The 21,883-nt window shown below is 43.6% G+C and overlaps 1 protein-coding gene across 3 annotated transcripts in view; it reads left to right on the forward strand.

Annotated features, from left to right (window-relative positions):
• Nucleotides 1-21,883, forward strand: part of prrc2a (proline-rich coiled-coil 2A) — a 47,063-nt gene that overhangs the window by 11,343 nt on the left and 13,837 nt on the right. For 2 of the 3 annotated variants that reach the window (XM_084313583.1, XM_084313582.1), the window contains exons 7-14: nt 1,075-1,307; nt 2,356-2,441; nt 2,569-2,723; nt 13,210-13,312; nt 16,252-16,444; nt 17,439-17,531; nt 18,340-18,934; nt 20,631-20,956. In XM_084313583.1, coding sequence (XP_084169709.1) covers nt 1,075-1,307; nt 2,356-2,441; nt 2,569-2,723; nt 13,210-13,312; nt 16,252-16,444; nt 17,439-17,531; nt 18,340-18,934; nt 20,631-20,956 — 1,784 coding nt within the window. The remainder of the gene's footprint in view (nt 1-1,074; nt 1,308-2,355; nt 2,442-2,568; nt 2,724-13,209; nt 13,313-16,251; nt 16,445-17,438; nt 17,532-18,339; nt 18,935-20,630; nt 20,957-21,883) is intronic. The other variant, XM_084313584.1, reaches the window with a different exon arrangement.

Here is a 21,883-nt window from a genome sequence, read left to right on the forward strand (position 1 = left end):
CAATCAAATAGAAAAAAATAAACATACTTTTCCGGACAGATCATCTGAGCTCCACTGTGTTTAAATCCAAATAATCCTCTGCCATTGTTGTAAGTAACATGTCATCTGTTCTCTAGTATTCAGTCTCGTCGTGAAGTTAATTCTCTCTGGAAGTGAAACTGAAACTTAAGGATGCACAAGGATAAGTTGTTAAAGGGTCAGTAGGCAAGTGGATGCCTGAACACAGAATGACGCCAGTATCAATGACTACCACGGCAAGCCTATAGACTATTATTCTATTTAATAATAATAATTATTATTATCATAAATATAATATATAAAAAAATATATATAATTATTATAATATTGCTTTTCTGTTGTACCGAACTCGTACCGAACCGTGACCCCAATACCGAGGTACGTACCGAACCGTGGCTTCTGTGTACCGTTACACCCCTAATACATTACATACGGTAAGAATACTAATTAAAATAATAATTATATATACAATATATATATATGGTAAATATAAATGTGTATATATATATATACAGTACATGCCATCATACAGCATTATATGGGTAGACTAGTATGAGGTAGGTAGTTGTGATTACTATGATTACAGTTAGGGCAGTTGTAGACCGTGAAAGCAGGTAGGTATAAATTGAGTGTAGGCAACAGAGTTCAAAGTTCAGAACATGCTGATTTAGAGGTAATAATAACTATTTATATAGCTATTTTCATACATGGATTGCAGTTCATAGTGCTTCACAGCAAATAGCATAAAATGAACATAGGCATACAGTTGACAGAATAAAAGCAATGCATAGTGCAGACATAAGAATAGGTATAAAAGACAATAAAAGTAGTGCAATGTAGAAAGTGCAGACATGAGAATAGGCGTAAAATAATTACAGTGTTGCTCGAAAGCATGAGGTGATGTAGAAGTATGTGAGTCTTAAACGATGTCTCCGCTATGTTTCCAAAGGCATGGGGTCCCATCCTGAGCTCATTCCACTAAACTATTAAAAGTAAACCATACTGAACTCTCTCTTGCTTCTCTCTCTCTCTCCCGCTCTCTCTCTCTGTCCGCAGACGTTACAAGTTGGCGGGATGGTGGGGGCCGTGGCCTGGCACCCACCGAGGGGGCAGCGGAGGGTCGCAGCGGTGGGGCTCTGGTGATGGAGGGGGTGGCCGGGGGAGGCCAGGTCCCCCCCCAGTCCCACGGGCCACCTAGGAACCCTCCTGCCGGCAGCCCCGCCCTGCCCCTCCCCCAGCCCCCCGTTGGGCCTGGGTTCCCCCAGTACAGGGGGATCTTGCCCCCCTTCGTAAGTTCACCTCACTTCACTCTTCCCTCCTTCTGGCGTCTTTGTCTCGGTAGAGATTCTACCGAGTCTGCAACACGGTCACAGCATCAGTGAGATAATTTGGATGAATCTTAGTTCATCGGCAGGTTTCACCGAGATGCAGCATTTAAATGAGCTCTTGCAATAGAAAGCCAGTATATCTAGGTGCCACGGCTACTCGGCTAGGTGCCATGGCTAGGTGCCAGACTGTCGCACGGCTTGGTGTCGTCACTGCAGATAGTTTTGTGGTCTGTTAGACATCGGGGTAGCAGCACTTGACTTGTCAGTCAACTCTCTGTGAGCACAGCTCTTAACTCTTGATCACCACTAACCACTCTAATGCAAGTCAGTGGATCTCAACCAGAGTTATTGTAGTTTAGTATTTTTTCATTAGTTGAAATGTTTTGTTTTCAATTCAGCTTAGTTTCAGTTACTTTACAGAGTGGGGTTTGTAGTTTCAGTGGAGTTTATATTGTTTAAAGATTAGTTTTAGTTTAGTTGTTAATCATTTCAGTATTAATCTTTTTATTTTAATATATAGGGGCTATTTGTCGGGCAATATTTAAAGGAACATTATGGGAAATGTGCTTACCGTCTTCTCCAGAGTCGGACAAGAAGATTGATACCAACTGCCTCTCTGTGCGTTCAGTAGAAAGCCATCTGGCTGAAAGCTAGCCCAGCTTAGCATAAATGAATGGAAGTGGATATGATATGATTCTGAAACTGATGTCCAGCTATGGCTAATGTGGTGGCGTTGACTTCCTAATATTATTTTTGCCACAGGGGTAATATTAGCATGCTGGCCCTGATGTTACACAGAGCTGTTGCATGTAATTATGTAGCTAGCTAGTTACCGCCTATATCAAAATGATTGTGATCAATATAAAATATTTAACTACACTAAGCCACTAATCCATTGTCATACATTCTATCACAAAAAAAACATGCTTTAGTCCTGAACCAATCATTATTTAGAGGTTACGTTGGTCATGGCTAACTCTCTCTCTCTCTCTCTCTCTCTCTCTCCTAGATGTATCCTCCCTACTTGCCCTTCCCGCCCCCATATGGCCCTCAGGTGCCCTACAGGTATCCACCGCCTGGTGAGCAGGCCCCCAGGTAAACACTCCCTCATCTCTTCAAATAAAAGGATATTGTGAAGTTAACGACCCACCTAGTTTTTGTCATGCGTTTAGATACAATCTTGATTATGGCCCTCAACAAAGATCCCTCTCCTTCCCTCCAGGTTCGCTCGTGGGCCGGGCGGTCCTGACGGAAGGCCTCAGGGCGGTCCGCGTGGCGGGGGTATAGACCTTGTGAAGCTTCCCCCCATCCTGAAGCAGGACGACATAAAGGCGTTGGATGAGCTGGATCACGACGTCGGAGACGATGGCTGGGCAGGTGAGGGAGGACAAACGCACACATTATGTTCAATCTAATAATATCACGCATTATGTGAATTGCATCAGTGTAAAGCCCACATGAGTATCATGCAAAGTATAAATGGAAAGGTACAGATTAAACAAGACCAGGTTGGATAGTGCAGGCAGGCCCTGCGATATGGAACACTATAGCTGTTAAGATCCTTAGTTAAGGTCCTTGGGGAGATAAGCAGCAGAGCACGCACACCAGGTGGCCTTAAAGCTGTGTCAATAGAGATAAAACCTGGTTTTAAATCTGCACTGTCAATGAGGAAAGGAACGGAGCAGCAGAATTAAAACAAAAAATTAGGGATGCACCGAAAGTTTTTGGCCGAAAATGGCAAAAAATTGCCTTTCGGCTTTTGGCCGAAAGAGTTTTTTCACCGAAAATATATCACCGAAACAGAAACAACCTTGCGTGTTGTTGTGATGATGTCGCGCTGTCGGGAGTCTCGCTGCCCCTATGTAAACTCTGCGCGCAACGCGTCCAACAAATGCGTCTTCAACATGCTTCCATATCCTCATTCACTATTATGCCCGTCGCGGTAGGAGTGATCTATGCATATCATTCGCGTGTTGTTGTGATGATGTCGCGCTGTCGGGAGTCGCGCTGCCCCTATGTAAACTCTGCGCGCAACGCGTCCAACAAATGCGTCTTCAACATGCCTTTACATCCCCATTCACCATATGCCCGTCGCGGTTAATCACCGAGTGATCTAATATGCATATTATTCACATTTTGACGCTGTCTACTGTGCCGAGTCAAGCGAGCACATTCAGCTGGGGACTAGAAAGGTGCGCTCAGTAGAGCACAGATGTCCGCTGCGGCAGCCAGAGAAAAGATGGAATTAATGTACTGTATGCATTCAGAAGTGCTGAATAAATGTTTTATGGGCCCATAATGGTGATTATTTATTATTTAAGTTAAGTTTTGCCATAATCATATATTTTTCCATAATCATAATGTTCCACAACATTGGTAAAAAAAATCTATTCTATGAATCATTTTCGGCCTTTCGCCTTTCGGCTTTCGGTTTTCGGCCAACTGTTTTCTATTTTCGGTATCTGTTTCGGCTTAGAATTTCCCATTCGGTGCATCCCTACAAAAAATGTACGCGTTGAAAATGTTTTGAATGAATAGAAAATCTCTTTATTTTGACAAGTTACAAGCACACAAACTATTTAAAGGACCGCCCCAGTGTCTAAATACAAGTTGTAACCATTTGCTAATTAAGCACACACATTAACCCCCCCCCCCCCCCCCGACCAATTTCCTGACCATAGATTATTTATTAAAAAAAAAGTTAATATTAGGATTTGAATTTATTTTGCTTTGTTTAAAACAAACGTTATGGTGATGAACCATAGAATTGTATAAGAAACCTACCCAAAATTATCTCCTGGTCTTGCTAACAAATCACTCATCGTTCGCACACCTGTGTGACCTAAAGGAAATTAATTGGCGCATGTCAGTAAAAAGGTGCAAAATGCAACCAGTCGCCTGCTGCTGTCCTCGTCTGTTTCAGTCAAGTGAAGGCTACTTGAAGTGCAGGCGAGATTGCTGGCTAGGCAGTATGTTAGATGAAATGACTTCTGTGTCCTCGACTTTGGATAACTGATCATTGTTGCAGTCTGGAGCCCTGGTGTTTCAATGTGTGCACTCACAGACCTTTCACACCATGCCGGAGCCGGTTCCCGAACCTAATCTCGAACCGGACGGCACGTTCACACCGGGATTAATTGGTTCGGAACGTGAAAAATTGGTGCTCGGCTGGAACCGAATTTTTTTTGGGTTTTCCTTGCGAACCGTGACATCATCAGTGGGCGTGTCATATTCTAGGCTGTGAAGACGGGCGTAAACGGAAGCGATTTGCAACTGATCTCAAAACTAGATTAGATTCAAATGTATTGTTATTATACAGCACAAGTACAATACACCATCCAACCAGAGTGGATAAAGAAATGCTCCAGAAATAAATATGAGTGGAGAAAGGCTTAGCGAGCCTCAGTGCGCGAGCGCGCACACACACAGTATATGTTCAAAATGAATCGTTCCAGCAAAGTAGGCTTCTATTATTAAAATTCCTTTTTTTATTAGGTATCATAGTAGTAAGTCCTACTGTAGAACATGACATATTAGGATAACATCTAATTTATTAATGCCAATACTGGACGACAAGCGCAATTGGCTCTTGACAAGTGTAAACTATGGATTAGTCGGTCTCGGTCAATGTCGGACCGTTTAGCTCAACTGGTTAGTGCAGCTGCCTGTGGATCCTATGGTCCCAGGTACAAATCTCTTGGTTGCACACGTTTTTCTTCTTTATTTTTTTACTCTGGTTGGATGGTGTATTGTCCTTGTGCTGTATAATGACAATACATTTTCGAATAAAATTGAGATTGCTACCTGTTGAGTGGATCAGCATGGTGCAATGCCAAACCTTTGAAGCTGTTTTATATAGGGCACATATCGCCACTGTCGTGTTCATATGATTGTGTTTACCTCCGCATGTGTAATGCCCCCCGTTGATGACGGAGACAGTGGAACGTTGGTTCTGCTTAAATAGGTGTAAACGCGGGCTAGTTCGCCAGAAAGCACCAAGGTTCAGAGGCTCCAGAACGGAGCCCGAGCTTGAACCGGAGCCCTGCCGGTGTGAAAGGGGCTTCAGTGAGTGAGTGAGGGAGTGACAGACTAGCTGTAGCTGCACTGAGGGAGGGAGGGAGGGAGGGAGGGAGGGAGTGAGTGAGTGAGTGAGTGAGTGAGTGAGTGAGTGAGGGAGTGACAGACTAGCTGTAGCTGCACTCAGGTAGTGAGGGAGTGACAGACGATATTGATTTTTTGACCCCGATATCGATACCGATAACTTTCTGCTCCTCAAGGTCGATACCGATAACCGATAATATATATATATTTATTGTATTATAATTTTTTTTTCTTGTATATTCCTGTAGTTTTGACCTAACCAGATTTATCATGACATGAGCGTTACTACTATGAACAAAACAAAGATAAGAGAACAGTTTTGACTCTTCAAATAAAGTGACTATATTTATTTTTCCAAATAAATATAATTTGAGTCAATCACAAAATTCACAATCCGTCAATGTCATTAATGTGTTTCCCTGAACAATGAGTGAACTAAAAACCAACAGGTATTGTGCTTTGTCAGCAGATAAAACATTTTACGCTATAGGAGAGGAGACTGTTGTGGTCTTGGTCCATGAAACAACTATTACTTGGCATTTATAGGACAGCACGCCTCAAAAAGAATGAAATAAACCAAACGAATCATCTCTGTCAAACGTCTTTAATTTTGCAAACGCCTCGTCAATAGGTACAAGCCGCGCAGGTTCCTTTGCAGCTGGCTTTGGATTCGCAGCAGCTTAGCCTTTAGCTGCTTGCGCGCCGTCGTCGGATTTTAATACACCATCGTAGCGGTGGTGATGTTTCAGGTGACTTATTAGGTTGGATGTGTTATAGCTTGTTGCCCCTTTCCCTCCTCGTGGAACTTCTGCATTTGTTACAAATCGCAAGCAAACTGTTTTCCTCTGAAACTTTGAAAAAGTCCCACACTACCGACGCTGCCATGTTTGTTTACTATCTGTGCTGCTTCTGAAAATTACGTGACTACGTCACAGCCAGGCATGAGAAAGGGAGCGCTGGATTTGTGAAAACTCCCTCTTCCTAAACCACACGCTATCAGTCGTACCACAGTACTGGCAAAACGGGAGGAGCCTACAGAAAAACAAACGCCCTTTATCCCAATCCCCCCACACCGGATTTCTTTTAACCGAAAAATTTATTATCGGAGCTATCAATAATGTTATCGGGTTTATCGGGATGACGTCATAACTGCTATAACTGATAATTATCGTGCATCCCTAGTAGTGAGTGAGGGAGTGACAGACTAGCTGTAGCTGCACTCAGGGAGGGAGTGAGTGAGGGTACCGTAATTTTCGGACTATAAGCCGTGCCTTTTCCCCCCATTTTTCGACCCTGCGGCTTATATAACGGTGCGGCTTATATGTGACTCGATGTGACCAAACCCAAAATCTAAATGTAGCTTTTTTGACTGCATTGAAATGTTATTTATCTGTTCCCTTATTTTCTAAACTTAATACAACTTGTAAATGAGTTAACTCTTGTTATTTGTCCGACAGTATTGTGTCCCAATGCTAATTACATATGGTAATTAAACATTAAAACACCTGCGGCTTATAGTCCAGTGTGGCTTATATATGTACACATCATTCAATTTAGCTGCTGCGGCTTATATTCAGGTGCGGCTTGTAGTGCGAAAATTACGGTAGTTTTAAAACCAGTGACAGTGGACATACTTGTCTTTCTTGCCTGCAACTTAAAGTAATGGCTTTGCTTGTCCAAATGACAATACTGACCAAATTGAGATTTATTTGTCTCTTGTCCATTTATTTTGTTTGCTTTCTAATTTAAAATACAGTTTGAAACCGTCTGTACACAGTAGGCTATGTGTGCTAGCAGAGCTAGTCTCCAGTCACGAGTCACGGTGCACATGTGCGGTTTGTCCACCAAAAAAGCGCCAAAAGACTTATTCAACTCCCCTGGAGCCACAGCCAGCGGAGAAGCTTGTTTACTTTCGCTTTCAAACCAGCTGCAGCCTGAGAACTGGAATGTGAGGGGCTGTAACACTAAAGATGGCGGCAACAACAAAGAATTTCTGCAAAATAAACATACATCTGTTTAAAAAAAAGAATTCGATTTTTTTTTAAATTTTTATACTTTTTATACTTTTTATACGATTATCGATATCGAGTGATATGATAACATTATCATATCACAATATCATTTTTGGCCATATCGCCCAGCCCTAGAGCAGACTCCCTGCACTCAGGGAGTGAGGGAGGGACCGACTGCGTCATTACTTTTACCAAACGGTTAGTGCGTTTTGCTAATCTGATTGGCCACTGACGTTTCTGGTCATGTGACATGTGCGCCCAATCGTGTGACGCAAGTTCTTTGGACGGTTAAGCTTAGGCGTTCTTTCGAAGTTGGTTAAGGTTAGAGTTTGTCTTAGACTCTAGAGCATGGCGATAGAACACCAGCCCTGATTTCAAACTCTAACCTTAACCAACTGCGAAAGAGTCGCCTAAGCTTAACCAGTGATAAACTAGGCGTTAGGTCATTTGCAGGCTGTTCGACACGGAAATGGGCTAAGACACTGCTCGTCATGCAGAAACGTGCGTGGCCAATCGGATTCGCAAAACGCACAAACCGGTTGGTAAAAAAATAGACGCGGACCGACTAGCTGTAGCTACACTGCAGCAAGGTTCAGTATCATCCAACATTATTGAAAGGTTTTCAAAATCTTTTCTCAAGGATTAGTCGCGGTGAGCATTGCGGTTAGCGATGCACCGATATTGATATCGGCCCCGATATGACTAAAATAGCTGGATCGGGTATCGGTAAAAAATATATAATTTAAACAGTATTATTTTATTTATAATAATAGATATAAATGTACTGAATTGTTTTCTTATTTTATTTATTATATTATGTTTATTTGTTACATTTTATTTTTTTATCTACTTTTTCTCCTATTTTTTTGTATTTTTCTCCCATCCCAATTTAGTCGTTATGCCAATTCCCCCCTCCCCTTCCTGGTCGTTGTGTGCATTTGCCCCCCACTTGCCGGTCTAGGGAGCCCTATCACATGCTTCCTCCGATACATGTGGAGACGGCAGCCTCTTTTCACCTGACAGCGAGGACTCTCACTGGGGAAGTGTAACGCGTGGGAGGATCCGGCCGCCCTAATTTGTTAGTTTGTTTAACTAAGTTAGGAAAGTAATGTTTTAAGTCGTGCCTGATGTTGCCTTGCACAAAATAATGATCCCAGTCTCTTCCACACAGTGAGGCATACAGTTTATTAATTGAACAATGGATATCGGATCGGTACTCCTCGGTATCGGCCGATACCCAAAGCCCAGGTATTGGTATCTGTATCGGGACTGAAAAAGTCGGACCGGTGCATCCCTAGTTGCGGTGGCATTTAGAACCCAAGTGGAGCGCTCTGTGACCAAGTCACCGTAGTAGTGCAGGATGTTCATTGTTCACCGTGTTCTTCGTTGAGCCACAGAGGGCTGATGCTTCCAGAGTCCAGGGCTCCAGACTAACTTTTTTCACCACCGTCCCGAAATACAATTGTTACCGTCCCAAAGTGAATGTAAACCATCCCAAAAATCTAAATGTCGTATCTTTACTTTGGTTTTTCCGTCTATAGTTGTTATTGCCATAAAGACACCATTCAAATGATTAGGAAATGAATAATAATTTTTATTTGAAATAATTATTTATTTGAACAATAGGCACATTATATCAACAGGTAACAACAAAACAACAACCAAAGCAATAACGATATTGAAAGACCTTTCTTATTTTAGTGTGTGTGAGAGAGTGATGAATGAGAGCAAGCATCAAATCTCAGTCTCGGTTGCCTCAGTCTTTGTTTCTGTAGAGAAAGAGAAAATAAATGTATTTAGTCAAAAGGCAACTTATTTCACAAGGTTCATTATGATAAAAAAAATATATACTGTATATATATTGTTAGTGTTAATGATGTCTTGTAGATTATTATGGATATTTAACTTATTTTAAGGACTGATAGGATAGTTTAAGAAGTAATAAAACATGTAGTGAAAAGTACATAAATCATCTGACATATCTAAGGGAGTCAAAGTGTCCAATTTCATGGATACTGTAAGGAATACAAGTGTGTTCATTCAGCCATATTTATTCCAAACTGAACATTTTCGGTGGCAGCATAGTCATTACAACAGACATTTGAGCCTCGTGGATTCCGTACTTGTGTGATGTTACACCAGGCAGGAAGTCAAGACACACAGTTGTAAGCTAGAGCATAGATATGAGCTGCGTGATTTTTTCCCCCTAGCGACATGTAAACCAACAGCCAATAAATGTGAGTAGGGATGCCCCGATCGATCGGCCAGCGATCGGTATCGGCCTATATTCAGTATAAATATGAGATCGGTGAATTCCGATAGTGAAAACCGATCGAAAAACATGATCCAATTCTTAGCGGAGATCTCACTCGCTGACTCTCAGGCACACAGAGCTGCAGCGTACTGCTCCTCCTCCTCCTCCTCCTGCCCCTCCCGCACCCGTGTAAACACGGGTCTAGTCTAGTGGGACCTCCGTGAGCTAATGTTAGCTACCGTTACAAAATGACCCAGTCAACTATTCACTTTTAGTTTAAGACATGAGGCATTGTCTAACGGTATCTAGCCGGCTAGCTACTGATAGCTCCTGATATCAACAAATGCTCCAGCAATAGTATAGTAGTGTATGATACCTCCGTTAGCTCACGTTAGCTCACTACGAAATGTCCCAGTAAACTAAATAATTCACTGATGCGTTGTCTTAACGTTATCTAGCCGGCTAGCAGTAGCTACAGATGGCTCCTGATATCAATGTCTTATAACATTGATTCGATGCGTATTCGAGTCTCTGGCTTCCATCGCATGAGGGCATGCTGAATATGATTTGACCAGAGTATAGGTCCAGCTGCAGCGCCGGAGAATCCTGGCTGGAGCTGGAGGCTACTCGAGTATACACACAGACAGTGGAGCTGTTTGCAGATAGCGAGCATTTTGACTTGTTGCGTGGTGGCGATGTCTTGCAGATAATACAACTACAAGTATGATTATATAATATATATATTTTATAAAAAAAAAAAATATTATATTTAAATTTTTTTTTTTATATAAAACCAAAAACGGTCGGTATCGATATCGGCCGATATGGCTCATAGACTATCGGTGATCGGTATCGGTGGCAAAAAACGTGATCGGGGCATCCCTAAATGTGAGGTTAACTTTGAACCTCGATTGTCAAGCCTCCTCAATATAACATACACCTAGCTTAGGGCTGGGCGATATAACGATAATGATAAATATCGCGATATATTTTAATAATCGATATCGAATATTGAAATTAAAAAAAAATCTATTTTTTTTTTTTTTTTCTTTTTTTTGTGACCTGTAACAGGGCAGTTTTAAAACCAGAGGTGGTGGACAGACTTGTCTTTCTTGCCTGCAACTTAAAGTAATGGCTTTGCTTGTCCAAATGACAATACTGACCAAATTGAGATTTATTTTTCTCTTGTCCATTTATTTTGTTTGCTTTCTAATTTAAAATACAGTTTGAAACCGTCTGTACACAGTAGGCTATGTGTGCTAGCAGAACTAGACTCCAGTCACGAGTCACGGTGCACATGTGCGGTGGTTTGTCCACCAAAAAAGCGCCAAAAGATCGAAAATAAACAAGCAGAGCCAGAACTGTTCAACTCCCCTGGAGCCACAGCCAGCAGAGAAGCCGGTTTACTCTGGCTTTCAAACCAGCTGCAGCCTGAGAACTGGAGTGTGAGGGGATGTAACACTAAAGATGGCGGCAATGACAAAGAATTGCTGCAAAATAAACATACACCTGTTTAAAAAAAAAAAAAAAAAAAAAAAATCTTTTTTAATACTTATAACAATTCGATAATTATCGATATCGAGAAATATGATAACATTATCATATCGTTATCGCGATATGATTTTTTTTTCATATCGCCCAGCCCTAACCTAGCTAGTAGCTAACATGAGGCGGGCTGCTTTGACACACACACACACAGGACTAACGTTAGCTAGCAAGCAGCTATATAGCTAAAACGCTAACTAGAAGCTAACTACTGTATACAGTTCCAATAGACTAACATACACCTCTGTGATTTAAATGTGTCCTTACCTTAGACTTGAGGGTTGTACTAGGGTTGGATGCAGTTCCCCGTTGGTCGGTCTGTCTGTTTTCAATCTTCTGCTGTGTTTAACGTTATCTGTTTGCGAGTGCTCCCTTGACTGATGGCTAGTAACCCGGGAACTTTTATTAAACATTCTATATATTCGTGGGTCTTGTGCAGTGCTCTCGTGGCACTGTCAACAAAGCGAGCACTCAGAAGACGTGCACCGTTTGCCAGTACAGTGATATGCGCACGGACAGTCGGCGCAGTTGACATTTTCCAAATAAATCCTCTTCGTCCCCACTGCGTCCTGGGGAGGATTTGTGTTCGTCCCAAATACATATTTGGCCAGAGTCTTCTCATCAAGGCTGTGTCATAAACCCAGCCTGATACATTTTTCATCAGAGAGACTTGCGCTAACCTATACCATCCATATCCCTAGACCTCTTTGCGTGATGATTCTGTGCTGCTTCTGGCACTAAATGATTTAGGAGGTGGGGATTTTAGCGGGAGCGAGAGTGAGCGCCTGCTAACGCTGTTGAGTCGTGTGTGGTGTATTGGGTTTCCTGCCCGGCAGGAGAGGCCCTGTCATCTCATAGGTCTACTATCTCTGTGTGGGGGGCGGTGCAGGAGAGACCCTGTCATCTCATAGGTCTACTATCTCTGTGTGGGGGGCGGGGCAGGAGAGACCCTGTCATCTCATAGGTCTACTATCTCTGTGTGGGGGGCGGGGCAGGAGAGACCCTGTCATCTCATAGGTCTACTATCTCTGTGGGGGGTGGGGCAGGAGAGACCCTGTCATCTCATAGGTCTACTATCTCTGTGTGGGGGCGGGGCAGGAGAGACCCTGTCATCTCATAGGTCTACTATCTCTGTGTGGGGGCGGGGCAGGAGAGACCCTGTCATCTCATAGGTCTACTATCTCTGTGGGGGGTGCGGGGCAGGAGAGACCCTGTCATCTCATAGGTCTACTATCTGTGTGGGGGCGGGGCAGGAGAGACCCTGTCATCTCATAGGTCTACTATCTCTGTGTGGGGGCGGGGCAGGAGAGGCCCTGTCATCTCATAGGTCTACTATCCCTGTGTGGGGTGCGGGGCAGGAGAGACCCTGTCATCTCATAGGTCTACTATCTCTGTGTGGGGGCGGGGCAGGAGAGGCCCTGTCATCTCATAGGTCTACTATCTCTGTGTGGGGTGCGGGGCAGGAGAGACCCTGTCATCTCATAGGTCTACTATATCTGTGTGGGGGCGGGGCAGGAGAGACCCTGTCATCTCATAGGTCTACTATCTGTGGGGGCGGGGCAGGAGAGGCCCTGTCATCGCATAGGTCTACTATCTCTGTGTGGGGGCGGGGCAGGAGAGACCCTGTCATCTCCTAGGTCTACTATCTGTGGGGGCGGGGCAGGAGAGGCCCTGTCATCGCATAGGTCTACTATCTCTGTGTGGGGCGGGGCAGGAGAGACCCTGTCATCTCATAGGTCTACTATCTCTGTGTGGGGGCGGGGCAGGAGAGACCCTGTCATCTCATAGGTCTACTATCTCTGTGGGGGGGGAAGGAGATCAGGTTTATGGAAGTGGGGGAGGATGAGACGAGTGGCCTGCATTGTTCCATGCCCCCCCCAATGTTTTTGTAGTAAAGATTGCAACGGTACAAATGCACATATGCCTATTGTTATGTTGTCTTTGTGAACAGGGGCCCACGAGGAGATCGATTACTCCGCCAAGTTGAAGTTCAGTGACGATGAAGGAGAGGAAGAGGGGGATGAGGAGAGAAGCGAGAGCAAGAATGGCACACGGTAATGTATACCATCATAATGTGCATGACTAGGGCTGGGTATCGTTCAAAAAGGTTCTTTACCGATGCCATAACTTTGATACCGGTTCCTAAATTATCCTCTTTTTTTTTTATGCCAATCTTTTTTTTATAATAAATCACATTTTAACCGGCTGTTGTGTGGCAGTGAATGGGTTAACCTTCTGTGTATTGTCGCAGTGAAAGGGTTAACCGTTTGGTAGTGCGGCAGTGAAAGGGTTAACAAAAAGAAAATTACATCATCACATTAGGGTACAAATCTTTTATTACCGTACTTTTCGCACTATAAGCCGCACCTGACTATAAGCCGCAGCAGCTAAATTGAATGATGTGTACATATATAAGCCGCACTGGACTATAAGCCGCAGGTGTTTTAATGTTTAATGACCATATGTAATTAGCATTGGGACACAATACTGTCGGACAAATAACAAGAATTAACTCATTTACAAGTTGTATTAAGTTTAGCAAATAAGGGAACAGATAAATAACATTTCAATGCAGTCAAAAAAGCAATATTTAGATTTTTACATTTTTGGGTTTGATCACGTCGAGTCACATATAAGCCGCACCGTTATATAAGCCGCAGGGTTGAAAAATGGGGGAAAAAGCTGCGGCTTATAGTCCGAAAAGTACGGTAGTTATTTTTCAGCTCCTTGGCATTTTTACACTCAAAAAGCAGTTTCATAACATTATCTAGGCTAAAATATTACCTAGGCTATATTGGCCTGCTATCTTTTAACTTACAACACCCTTTACAGCTGACGTACTAATTAGGGATGGGCGTGAGTAATCGTAGCTATGAAAAAAATCAACAACAAAAAAAATCGAAATGATAAATATTTATGAAAAAAATTATTTCATTTTATTTTTTTACATATCTTTTCACATGTATATGTAAGATTATAACTGTTTGTTGGTTTCCTTAAACATATATACGTGAATGAACAAAAAGAAGTAAAAAAAGAAGAAAAAAATCTAGTTGACATAGCTTATAAGTAGATTGTATTCTAACTATATCAAGTTAAGAATATGCTGTGCCTTCATCCATTTAACACCAGCTGTCCCCCATTGTAATCAGTCTCTCCCAGAGTTCTGTTTTTTCCCCTTTTTTCCCTTTTTTTTTTTCCTTTATTTAGTTACAGTTTTGTTTTGTCATAGTTACAACACCCTGAAGAAGGCCATGTGTAGGCCGAAACATGTCGGTATTTTAAAAACGTTCTAAATAATGTAAGCCAATTAATAAAGGCATTTTAAAATTGTAGAGCTGCCTTGGATCTCAACTTTTCTTCTATATGGGATTCCATTGTTTAGTGAGCCCACTGAACAAGTAAACCCTTCTGGTTCTCTGCAAGGGAAGATGGTCAAGGGAACACCACTAGTGGAAAGCAAAACCTTAGATCTCCTTATAATATTTGCAATATTATATTTTATTATATATTAATTATATACTTTTTCGACGTGACAGACGTGGAATTAACTTTAAATAAAGGAAGTATTCAAAACTGAAAGTTGCCAATAGGCTACCCCATTAATATGCACAATTGTTAGCCGTCATACTGTTGATTGATTTCATCGTGGATCCAGTGAGCGCGTGGAGCATGGGATTGTGGCATGATACACTTCATGCTGGAAGCTTGCATTTTATACCCTTTGTGGAAGGGGAGGGAAAACGAGGGATCAAAGGAACGTTCAAAGGAACGCTCTCCTCCTTCACAACAGTTGGAACCAAATCGCACTTTCTGTCGGCTGCCATAGACACACACCACTGAAGGAAGAAGGCGTACCATTACAACCTGCAGAGCTTCAGACGGATGACTATGAACCAGAAAGTGTTTTCTGTGTACTTTAAAAACCTGCTACAGTAGTCTCCAGTTCCTAACACGCACCTTGTTGTCACTACAGTAGTGACCTTTCAATTGCAAACGCTTCAAGGACGGAACTTCCCCCAGTCCTTAACCAGCTATACGTATGCTAATTGCGACAGGACAGCTGTTCAGTGGCATCGTTTCAGTAAAAGGCAAGGTACAGTATGGCGAGGAGGGAGGGGGGGTGAAGGGTTTCCCCCCCCTTGGTTGATTTTTTTTGTCAAATCAGTTGTGCAATAGTCACTTTTGGTGAGTTGTTTCTATACAATTCAGTTATATGACATTTAGGTATGACACAGGACTACACAAGCATTTTTTGTATAGAAATGTGTCAACAGACTAAAGCAGGGAACCACAATATTTTGCATACGAATTATGCAGAATGTAATATCATAACTGTTTATTACTTTTCTTGCAATTGAGCCAATTTTCCTTAGGTACGGTTTTGAGGTGTGTGTTCAACAGAATGTAGTATCAAAAACACATTCACAAAAAGTATGGGTTACTGAATGCTGAACTGCACTGTTATAATCACTAAGCCACTGTAAGACCTTACCTGTGTCCCTGTATCACTTGTCTCTGCTGCCCTTTGATTAAAAAATGTCCCTATGTCCATTTTCCTTTTTTTTGTGGCATATTTCAGTTAGTCACAGTAAAAGTCACCTAGTAAAAGTGAGATAATTGACAATATCAAAACATGCTAGGGCTGTACCGAATAGTTCGAAGCTTCGTTCATAATGTTGACATTCGAATTCTAAATCAACATAAAAAATTGTAATAATAAAAAAAAAAAATCTTAAAAAAAAAAATTGCCAAGGTATGGCGAGTGCCATAGCTTGCCATACCAGAACGACGCCCCTGCAGCTGTTTCAATTGCAAATCACTGGTGGCACCATTCCTTTCTCTACAGTGTTTTAGGATCTAAAACATGCGACTGCTCCAGTTTAATGTAGGTTTAATCTCTAACTGGTAATTGTAAACGGCCACCTTTCTGGTTTCTGTTGTACGTGATCCCAAGTGCTGTGACTACAAGCTCTTATTTTCCCTTTCTCAGGGAGCAGCAGAGGCCCCATGACGGGCCGCCCGTGGTCTCTCGCTCTCGAGCCTCGGACAGCGGGGGCGAAACCCGCCGCACCCCGCCCTCCAGTGCCGACGATGGCCCCCCGCCTGCCTCCAGCAAGCCAGGACGGGCAGAGGAGGGAAGCGGCGGCGGCCGGGGGGGTCAAGGCGCTCCACCCAACTACCAGGTGGGATTGATTAACATAAAAAAAGGCATTGCCTAATTGGCCGCGCTCGAGTTGTGAAAAGATAGGAAGTCCGAAACACTTTTATGCATGGTAGAGAGCAAAGGCTTCCTGTGAGGGCAGATATGTGTGTGTGTACTAAGGCTGTCCCCGAAGCCTGTTTTTGGGATTCAAACCTCGTCAGGGTTTTTCGAACTAACCTTGTGCTCGTCACCAATGCAAGAGACTCCGGTCTCGACTCCTCGAGTCGGCATTGCCTGCGGCTTGGGCCAGTCGTCATACTATCTCAATTGGCAGAGGTAGCGGGTGGAAAGTAGATGGGTGGGGATTGGACCTTGTGGACAGCGACTCCTACAGGTCGGTTGGGTGACGCCTGTACAGCAGAGACAGGAAGTATCGGGGGCAGCGTGAGCCTCCCACGCGTTACTCCTCGCCACTGAGAGTCCGCGCTGTCTGGTGAAAAGATGCGACAGGCTGCCTCCTTGTGTACCGGAGGGGACACGTGATGCAAGGCTTCTGTCCTCACTACAGCCGACCAGTGGGAGGCATAGTCTAGCAACGTTCAAGACGGGGGAGGGGAGAATTGGCGATATACGAAATTGGGATGGGAGAAAAATAGAAAAATAAGGCGAAAAAGTGGATAAAAAAAAATCCTCAAACTAAATCCTCAATTTGAATAAAGTGATTAATCTGATTAAATTAGTATTTTTTTAATCATTAAATCAACTTTCTTTAATGAATATAACTAATCTTTATCTGCAACTGTGAAGAAAACCCCCATTGGTTTAAACTGAATGAATACACATTAAAAAAAATAATAATAAAAAAAAATGTAATAAAACAATTCTAATGTTGATTTTAGAATTCGAATGCCGACATAACGAACGATGGTTCAAACGTTTGTGCTCAGCCCTAGTGTGTACGTACGTTTGTCAGTGTAGTGTAATTGTGGGGGAGCCTGGCTTACTATGCTGTGTCTGTGCCTGCCTGTATACAGAGGCGCGGGCCTGGACTGGGTGGTCCCCGGGAGCAGCCCTCCCCACCACCCGTCCCGCTCCTTGGACAGGGGCCCTGCTCCCATTACAGACAGGTAGATATCTGGTTGTGGATATAGGGCCTCATGGAGACATCATTGTTATCATCCATGCATCCACCACCCAATAGACATTTATTCCTAGTCCACCTTTTGAAAATGGAGTTTGACAGATTGTCTTCCACTTAGAATGTCGTCATGGTCATCGAAGAAGGGTTTGTTACTGATGGTAGCAGCATAGTATCTGATAGTAGCAGCATAGTATCTGATAGTAGCAGCATAGTATCTGATAGTAACTGATAGTAGCAGCATAGTATCTGATAGTAACTGATAGTAGCAGCATAGTATCTGATAGTATCTGATAGTAGCAGCATAGTATCTGATAGTTCTGATAGTAGCAGCATAGTATCTGATAGTAGCTGATAGTAGCAGCATAGTATCTGATAGTAACTGATAGTAGCAGCATAGTATCTGATAGTAGCAGCATAGTATCTGATAGTAGCAGCATAGTATCTGATAGTAGCAGCATAGTATCTGATAGTAGCAGCATAGTAGCAGCATAGTATCTGATAGTAGCTGATAGTAGCAGCATAGTATCTCCTCTCTGCTTGTCTAACTGATAGTAGCAGCATAGTATCTGATAGTAGCAGCATAGTATCTGATAGTAGCAGCATAGTATCTGTATCTGATAGTAGCAGCATAGTATCTGAGAGTAGCAGCATAGTATCTGATAGTAGCAGCATAGTATCTGTATCTGATAGTAGCAGCATAGTATCTGATAGTAGCAGCATAGTATCTGATAGTAGCAGGCAGCATAGTATCTCCTCTCTGCTTGTCTTTCTAAAACGAGTCCCTTCTCACTCAGGATCGAGCCCATAACCAGGCTGCCTCACTGGGCCCCGCGAAGCCTCTTCCATCCCCTCACCTGCAGCAGCAGCAACAACAACAACAACAACAACAACAACAGCAGCAGCACCAGCCAGCAGCAGGGGGGCCCACCCCTCCTCCCCCGGCTGCCTTGCTGGCCCCTGGGCCCCAGGGGGAGGACGAGGACGAGACGTGGCGCCAGCGCAGGAAGCAGTCCTCCTCTGAGATTTCGGCGGCGGTGGAGCGAGCCCGGCGGCGGCGCGATGAGGAGGAGCGCAGGATGGAGGAGGAGCGGCGCGCCGCCTGCGCCGAGAAGCTGAAGAGGCTGGACGAGAAGCAGCAGCATCTGCAGCAGCAGAGCGGCAGCGGCAGCAGCAAGCCCCCCAGCCTGGACGGCAACTCTACTATGGCCGCCCCGGCCGGAAGCCCCAGCCCGTCGCTGTCGGCCTCGTCCCCCAACATCAGCCAGCCCCCTTCCCCCTGCGTGGACCCAGAGGAGTCCCCGCTCCTGGCCGTTCAGCCGGGGCCGCCGGGGCCAGGGGCCGGTGACAGGCAGAGAGCCAGCAGCAACAGCAGCTATGACTCCAACACTGGTGAGTTGGTTCACTGATGATGATGATTCACGTCTGTATGAAGAACCCCAGCTGAGTCTTTGTGATCAGTGGCTGGCATTTTTGTGATTCAGCTTCCTATGTGAGTCACACTTCAAATAAAGCCTTCGCCTCTTGAGTAGGATCCCTTAACCTCTTAACTGGCGCCCCCAAAAGTGGCAATTTATTTTACTTGACTTATTTTACTCGGCTGAAAATGACCAAAAATGGAAAAGAGTTTTTTCACCGAAAATATATCACCGAAACAGAAACAACCTGTAACCTAACGCGTGTTGTTGTGATGATGTCATCAAAACGTGGCTTCAGTCATTACATGCGCGCTGTTTCTATGTGTCGCACTGTTTCTATGTAAACTCAGCGCGCAACGCGTCCAATAAATGAGTCTTTAACATGCTTTATATCCTTATTTACTATATGCCCGTCGCGGTTAACTAAAGGGGGGGGGATTGTGTTTCTCACATTGACGCGGTCTGTCGTTGATAATATAATCTGAAGAGCATTATTATTATTATCATTCTTGAGAATACACGTCGCGCGTCTACTGTGCCAAAGTCAAGAGAGCACATTCATCTGCGGACTAGAAAGGTGCGCTCAGTAGAGCACAGATGTCCGCCACTTGACTTGGAATTAATGTACTGTATGCATTCAGAAGTGCTGAATAAATGTTTTATGGACCCATAATAGTGATTAATTATTATTTAAGTTAAGTTTTGCCATAATCATATATTTTTCCATAATCAGGTAGCTGAACAACATTGGTAAAAAAAAAATATCTATTCTATGATAATTTTCGGCATTCGGTTTTCGGCCAACTGTTTCCTATTTTCGGTATCTGTTTCGGCCAAGAATTTCCCATTCGGTGCATCCCTACTCTATACTTATAGCACATGCATGAGCCTGGTCTCAATTGAAAGATGACATTCTGAAGTGTCTGATAGAATAAAGATACATTTACTTTTAGTGCTAATGAGATAGAGTAACATAGGTCTGAACTTGAGTTGTAGAAAAACTTGTTACTCACGTTTTTCTGTAGTAGTTAGTAGTCCAGAAGTAGTATTTCCAAAAAAATTGGATGGGCTGAAAAAACACACTGAAGTCTTGTGTAGTATGTGTCAAAATTTCATAAAAATCCGTTCAGAAGCGATTTTGGTAAAAAGTGAAGGGAGAGAAAAAAAGGCTGCAGAAAACGATTTCCGCATTGACTCCAATGCATTCCACGGAAATTTCTCTTCCTGTTTGCGCTCGTGACTTTTCACCTAGATCCCTGATTCGCTCATCCCCCCGTGGGGTACCATTGGAAAGCCAGACTCATTGCTTACAACCCTGTCCAATAATCTTCGAGATCGCCTAATGATTGACGGAGGTAGAGCCTCGGGAGTCGCGGGTGGTATTCGGAAAAAAAGAAAAGCCTGCCCTGTACTTCGGCCCACGCCTCGCATATCGGCATGTAACTTGAGAACCGCTGAACGGATTCTGTCGCCTGAAGCAATCGACAGGCAACAAATGGGGCTTTAATTCGATATATATATTATATGCGAAATATGCACACCCGAGCCGCTAGAGGTCGGCAAAGTGGCCCGTTGCGCCGGTAGTCAAATAGCATTTTGAAAGGAAATATAGGCTTATATATCTATGTTATTAGATTGATGTATTAATGTGCACTCTGTTTCTTTTTCAGATGTCCAGCAGTGTCCTCAGGCCCCTGTGCCCCAACAGCAGCCCCAGCCCCAACCGCAGCCCCAGCCCCAACAGCAGCCCCAGCCCCAACAGCAGCAGCTCCAACAGCAGCCCCAACAGCAGCAGTCTCCCCCCCTGGAGGCTTCGTTACCTGGGGAGATTCAGGAGGAGGCCCTGGGCATCGCTCACCTCCACAGTGCAGCGGTGGACCCGGTGAAAGTGGAGAGTGTGGGAGGGGGAGCAGGGCGTCAAGCCAGCGGTCCTCCAGGCCAGGGGTACTCAAAGTACCAGAAGTCTCTTCCTCCACGCTTTCAGAGGCAGCAACAGGTTAGAAACCCTCTTTACAAATGGTGGTAACACTCTTGAATCAATGTCGCCCCTCATATGTGCCATGCATGTGTTCTTGTGGTTTCTGTGACCTGATGGGGTCAGTATTGATCATCGTGTCTGATAACTGATGCATTGTTTACTGTGATGACAACGACAACAACTTGATACAGAAGCAATTCAAACCAAAATAAATGCAGAGCACTGTAATGAAATATTGTAAGATGGCTCACAACTCCTGTGATATTGCAGCTCCACAAAGGCATCTTAATGTTGATATTCCTCTTCCCAGCAAAGAATAGCAGCAGCTTGAATCAATACAAACTAAATCAATGGACCAGAATAGTTTCTCCATAGCTGCGGCGTTGCAGTTTTAACACCCGAACCGAGGAGCTAAAGCTCCAGGGTTAGATTCAACCACACAGAGGGACTAAACGCTCCAGGATTAGATTCAACCACACAGAGGGACTAAACGCTCCAGGATTAGATTCAACCACACAGAGGGACTAAACGCTCCAGGGTTAGATTCAACCACACAGAGGGACTAAACGCTCAGGGCTGTACGCTAAGCTTTTTCACTAGGGGCACACTTGCCCCTAAATTAGAAATTTAGGGGCAAAAAATATGTTTTAGGGGCAAATTTTTTAATAACAATTTTACCATTATAGTGCAAAAAAATATGTTCCTCCTGCCTCATTACTGTGGTCCTTTTATTTAACATTTAAGTGCTTTTGTTGTCAGGTTTGTATCTTTTATAATGAACCAACTAGGGCTGGGCGATATGGCCTAAATATGATATCACGATATTTTCTGACCTTTCGGCGATCACGATGTTTTTCTTTTTTACCCCAAACAATTCATTATGAGGCTTACCAAGACAGTATGAGTTTGCAAGCTAACATTAAAGACAAAATAAAATACCCATGC

This window comes from Notolepis coatsorum (genome assembly GCF_963971535.1).
Source record: "Notolepis coatsorum genome assembly, chromosome: 4".
NCBI classification, from domain to species: domain Eukaryota; kingdom Metazoa; phylum Chordata; class Actinopteri; order Aulopiformes; family Paralepididae; genus Notolepis; species Notolepis coatsorum.